Source organism: Triticum aestivum, chromosome 1D (genome assembly GCF_018294505.1).
Source record: "Triticum aestivum cultivar Chinese Spring chromosome 1D, IWGSC CS RefSeq v2.1, whole genome shotgun sequence".
In the NCBI taxonomy this organism is placed as follows: Eukaryota; Viridiplantae; Streptophyta; class Magnoliopsida; order Poales; family Poaceae; genus Triticum; species Triticum aestivum.
This window is the reverse complement of record NC_057796.1, coordinates 366,307,059-366,312,252: the sequence shown is the minus strand read 5'-3', so window position 1 is coordinate 366,312,252 and position 5,194 is coordinate 366,307,059. Positions and strand designations below refer to the sequence as shown.

Sequence of the window (5,194 nt, the reverse complement as noted above, 5' to 3'; positions counted from 1 at the left end):
AAGTGAGTGAACTGCTCAAATGTTGCCGCTACTCCATGGTCAGGCACAACATTCTCACCCTGAAACTGAAAGCCTTGATCGTACAGACGTTTCGGGCGAAGGAAATGCCCGCTCTCCCGGTTACGATTCAACGCCGGATGGTGGCCCGGAATGGAGCCACGGAACAACGACCGCTGGTTGTTGAGGTGGTGATGGACCAACATGGCAGCCAATATCTCCTCCTCGTCGTCGGACGACGAATCGTCGGAGTCGCAAGGAAAAAGAACTCGTCGGCGGAGTCCATTTTCGTACCTTGGCAAACTGTCGAACAGCTTGCGGGCGTCGAAGAAGGAGACGGCCGGCGAGGGGAGACGCGGCGCCCACAGACCAGCTAGCTGCCCTGCCGGAGTCCGACGAGTGTGACGGCGTCCGACGAGCGTGCCGGTCGTATGTGGCGGGGGCGGCGAGGCGTCTTCTTGGTCACGGGCGGCTGGGCGGTGGGGGAAGCGGCGGCGGGAACCAGTTTGCTCCCCGGCGGCAAAACGGCGGAGGTGGGCGACTGGGGACAGGGGCGGCGTTGCTGGGCGGATGTGGAGGCGGCGGCAGCTGGAAGAGTCGCCGGCAAAAATGGGCGACAGTGTCGGTGACGGAGAAGGCGGGGACGAGGGTTGCTTGTTGGACGGGGGAAGGAAGGCCAATGTGCCACAAACCAGCGGGCCCGGGGACAGGAGTAGGCGAGCGCGCACGTCCGTCTCGTGTTCGCGCCGACGCAAATCAGGCTTAAAAATGAGCCGAAAATTGGTCGTCCGCGGACGAAAAACGGGCGCCCGTTTGAGTCGGCGCGTTAGGCTGCCTTTCCTGTCCGCACGGACCAAACGGACCGCGCACGTAATGGATCGGAGTTGCTCTAACTCTCAAAACGAAACCTCAGCGATGGCGTAAGGAAAATGGCAGCTGTCCTCGCTGCTCTTGACTTCCTTCGGAGCGTAAGCAGCAGAGCAAAAAGGTGGTGTCACGCGAAGCATGGAGGCCGGAGGGAGTGGGGAGTGGGTGGACCCCACGGCAGCGGTCTACTCTACCTAGGCGCCTCCTCCGCGAGGGCCCTGCTCGCTCTGCTCTGCTGGCTCTGCGTCGCGCATGCTTCCAGCAAAGCAAACACCAGCCCAGCCAGCCACCAGGGGAAACGGAAACCAAACTAGCTGGTCGTTCTGCCCCCTCCCTCCATTCCCCTACAAATCTCTCGCCTCCCTCCCTCCCTCCCTCTCCCCACAGATTCTTCTCCCTCGCGCACGCGCTCCTAGCTTCCACCGCCAGCACGCGCACACTTCCATCCGCTTCCAGCAGCATGGCCGAGGAGACCAAGCAGGAGGCCGCTGCGGCGGCTGCGGTGGCCGAGGTGGCCGTGACGGAGCCGGAGCCGGAGACCAAGGCGGAGGACAAGGCCGTCGGGGTGGGGGAGAAGGCTGACGAGGCGGCGGCCGCGGCTGAGGCGAAGGAGGAGGAGGAGGAGGAGAAGAAGATGGAGGAGGCGGTGGCGGAGGCCGGGGCCGACGAGGCGGCGGTCATCGAGGGCAGCACCGCCTCCTTCAAGGAGGAGAGCAACCTGGTGGCCGACCTCGCCGACCCCGAGCAGAAGGCGCTCGCCCAGCTCAAGGACCTCGTCGCCGCCGCGCTCGCCGCCGGGGAGTTCGACCTGCCCCCGCCCCCGCCGCCGCCCACCCCGGCGGCCGAGGAACCTGCCAAGACCGACGAGCCGGCCAAGAGCGATGTGGCGGCCGAGGGCGAGGCGCCTAAGGCCGAGAGCAGCGAGCCCAAGGCCGAGGAGCCTGCCAAGGAGGAGCCCAAGGCGGAGGCGCCGGCCCAGGACGATCCCAAGGCCGAGGAGCCTGCCAAGGAGGAGCCCAAGACGGAGGCACCGGCGGCGGTGGCTGTCGCGGAGGAGCCCAAGGCCGAGGCACCGGCGGCGGTGGCCGCCGCGGACGAGCCCAAGGCCGAGGTGGCGGCCGAGGAGGCCAAGCCGGAGGAGAAAACCGTCGTGGTCGCCGAGGAGGAAGGCACCAAAACCGTGGAAGCCATCGAGGAGACCGCCGTCCCCGCCGCGTCCGAGCCGGAGGCGGCGCCCGCCGCCGAGCCCAAGGAGGAGCTGATCTGGGGCGTGCCGCTGGTGGGCGGCGACGAGCGCACGGACACGGTGCTCCTCAAGTTCCTCCGCGCGCGCGAGTTCAAGGTGAAGGAGGCCATGGCGATGCTCAAGGCGGCGGTGCTGTGGCGCAAGAGCTTCGGCATCGACGCGCTCCTCGGCGCCGACCTCGGAGTCCCGGAGCTGGAGAACGTCGTCTTCTACCGCGGCGCCGACCGCGAGGGGCACCCCGTCTGCTACAACGTCTACAGCGAGTTCCAGGACAAGGACCTCTACGAGAAGGCCTTCGGCGACGACGAGAAGCGGGAGCGCTTCCTCAAGTGGCGCATCCAGCTCCTCGAGCGCGGCATCCGGGAGCAGCTCGACTTCTCGCCCAGCGGCATCTGCTCCATGGTGCAGGTCACCGACCTCAAGAACTCGCCGCCCATGCTCGGCAAGCACCGCGCCGTCACCCGCCAGGCGCTCGCGCTGCTCCAGGACAACTACCCTGAATTCATCGCCAAGAAGGTATTAAACTTGTCTCTTCTCTTTGTGGTATCGTGTCCTAATTCTTACTCCAAAATTTGGTAACATCAGCACAGTGATTATGCATTTGTTTGCTTTATTAGGCAGCGATTTTGTGTTTGTAGTGGCTTCAACTGAATTCGTCTGCTGTAGGTAGTCTAATGCTGTGATTCGTCCTGTGGGAAATTTGACTAGTGTCATTCTGATAGCACTCGTAGCACAATAATCTAACTAGATATGGTGGATTGTTGGTGCAAGTAGGATGACATAGTGGCGCCATTTCACTTCTAATTTTCTCTTTCTTGTTTGAGTTATGTTCCTTGCTATTGCAAATGGTACTTGCTTGTTATGAGACTGGGGTGACTTCAGTATATGATGAATTCATCTGATGAACACGACATTGTCGTGGGTTCAACTGAATTCATATGGTGTATAGCACCTGTACCTCTGTAATCTATCTAGATATGCTGGATTGGTGGTGCAAGTAAGCTAAGATAGTGGCGTCATTTCACTTCTAGATTTTACTCCCTTCTTCGTTTGAGTTATGTCCCTTGCTGTTGAATATGGTATGTGCTTGTTATGAGACTAGGGGGACTTGGATATATGATGAATTGAGTGAACTGAATTGGGATCAATTTGGTCGGATCATTGACCATATGCAGGTGTTCATCAATGTGCCATGGTGGTATCTTGCGGCAAACAAGATGATGAGCCCATTCCTCACACAGCGCACCAAGAGCAAATTCACGTTTTGCAGCCCAGCCAAGACCGCAGAGACCCTATTCAGGTTCGCACATGATAATGTCTGCAAGTCTTCTTCTCTTGTTTAACACCCATACTTTCTTACCATGTTCTCACCTGTTGTTTGCCTTCACTAATCTGATGCAGATACATCGCGCCGGAGCAGGTCCCTGTCCAATTTGGCGGCCTCTACAAAGAGGATGATACTGAATTCTCCACCTCTGATGGCGTCACCGAGCTCACTGTCAAACCTTCTTCCAAAGAAACTGTTGAGATTCCTGCTACTGAGGTTGATCCCTGCTTCTACCCTCAAATTGACACTACGATGCTAGAATAAACACTCATAGTTCATTTCATCAATGTGCTGTCATTTTAGAACTCCACGGTCGTGTGGGAGCTCCGTGTGCTCGGATGGGAGGTGAGCTACGGCGTGGAGTTCACCCCGGACGCCGAGGGCGGCTACACGGTCATCGTGCAGAAGACTCGGAAGGTGCCCGCCAACGAGGAGCCAATCATGAAGGGTAGCTTCAAAGCGGGCGAGCCTGGCAAGGTGGTGCTCATCGTCAACAACCCGACATCGAAGAAGAAGAAGCTGCTGTGCCGATTCAAGGTGAAGAGCTCCACCGAGTCCTCCGCCTGATGAGGTTCCGGCTTATACAATCGCCAACCAGGTCCATACCACCACCATTTGAACATGTCGCATGATAGGAGATGGCCGTTTTTGTGTCGGGTTCTTTAATTTGTTGGCTTGCTGTTTTTTGGGGATCGGATTTGTATGTGTTTGCTTGGAACCAAAGTGGGCTTGTGCTATGAATGAGATACTCCTAGCTGGGATCGGAAGGTGGGGAGATGTTGAGATAGTGATGGTTTGTTGACATCTTGGAGGGGCCGAAGAAGTGTTGCTGATCTGTAAAAAAAAAACCTGTCTGTACATGGTATCCGTGGATTATCTTTCGTCGGCATGTTGATTTTGTTTAGAAATCGTTCATATTTTGTGGTCACCAACCCCATGTTGCTCTCCATGTTCCTCTGCTCCTTCCCTTTTGTCGCTGTTCTGGTGCATTGCATATGGCAATGATCTGTGACGTCGGGGTCTCGACCATTGTTTTGTTTGCCCATTTGCAGTAAAAAAAACACCATCTTGTTTGGGAGCATCCAGTTTTTGACTGAAGCAGTGCGACTCTTGTCCACTGGACTACCATTGCATTCCTAGTTAGGCCAAGGGAGATTCTTTCACATCCATTTGGATGAAAGAGAAGCGTTCTGAAAGTGGCAAGACGAACAGGGCGCGCAGGCCGAACCAAAAGCGGGCATCTTTCGCGCGTTTATACGCTGGTAATGATGAGCATCAGCCATGCTTGGGTTGGGTCGGGTGGTACAGTTAACAAAAGGCAAAAGGCCCAAGCGAACAGCGAGAAGGGCAAGCAAGCAAGCTGTGGACAGATGGACGGACAGTGCCAAGGAGCAACAACTTTCCCTTTGACCAGCATAGCATACCAAACCACAGGCAGGCAGGACCATGAAATCCAAAAGTGGAGGCCGCGGCATTATGCTTGTCCAGCTTGGCCATGATCCCCTCTCTGAATAATGGCGGTGGTGGCCGGGGATGCAGTTGGAGGGGGTTGGCTGTCTGTGATACTTGGAGGGGCAACGGCCGGGCAACTGGTGAGCTGCTTACATCTTTGTCCGATGGTATTGGGGATTTCATGATCAGGGGGGAAACCTCATGATTGTTGGCATGGACATGCGGTACCGTCGATTGCCATGCCATGCTGTCTTTAGGGCCAGAGTCATTGGACGTGTGTGTCTGGTGTCTCCACTTCCGTTGTT

At 57.3% G+C, this 5,194-nt stretch overlaps 1 protein-coding gene across 1 annotated transcript; it reads left to right on the top strand.

The window, feature by feature from the left end:
- Positions 1 to 1,131: 1,131 nt before the first annotated feature.
- LOC123182114 (patellin-3) lies at positions 1,132 to 4,369 on the top strand. Its single transcript, XM_044594578.1, has 4 exons — positions 1,132 to 2,626; positions 3,286 to 3,410; positions 3,512 to 3,653; positions 3,741 to 4,369. The coding sequence occupies exons 1-4, from the start codon at positions 1,325 to 1,327 to the stop codon at positions 4,002 to 4,004; spliced, it is 1,833 nt and encodes a 610-aa protein (XP_044450513.1). The 5' UTR covers positions 1,132 to 1,324; the 3' UTR covers positions 4,005 to 4,369.
- Positions 4,370 to 5,194: the final 825 nt, after the last annotated feature.

What these genes read in the sequence shown, in the direction of transcription:
- LOC123182114 (XM_044594578.1), top strand. Translation starts at nt 1,325, where the DNA reads ATGGCCGAGGAGACCAAGCAGGAGGCCGCTGCGGCGGCTGCGGTGGCC. An exon ending in ACCGCAGAGACCCTATTCAG is followed by an intron (nt 3,411 to 3,511) that starts GTTCGCACATGA and finishes AATCTGATGCAG; the next exon opens with ATACATCGCGCCGGAGCAGG. An exon ending in TTGAGATTCCTGCTACTGAG is followed by an intron (nt 3,654 to 3,740) that starts GTTGATCCCTGC and finishes CTGTCATTTTAG; the next exon opens with AACTCCACGGTCGTGTGGGA.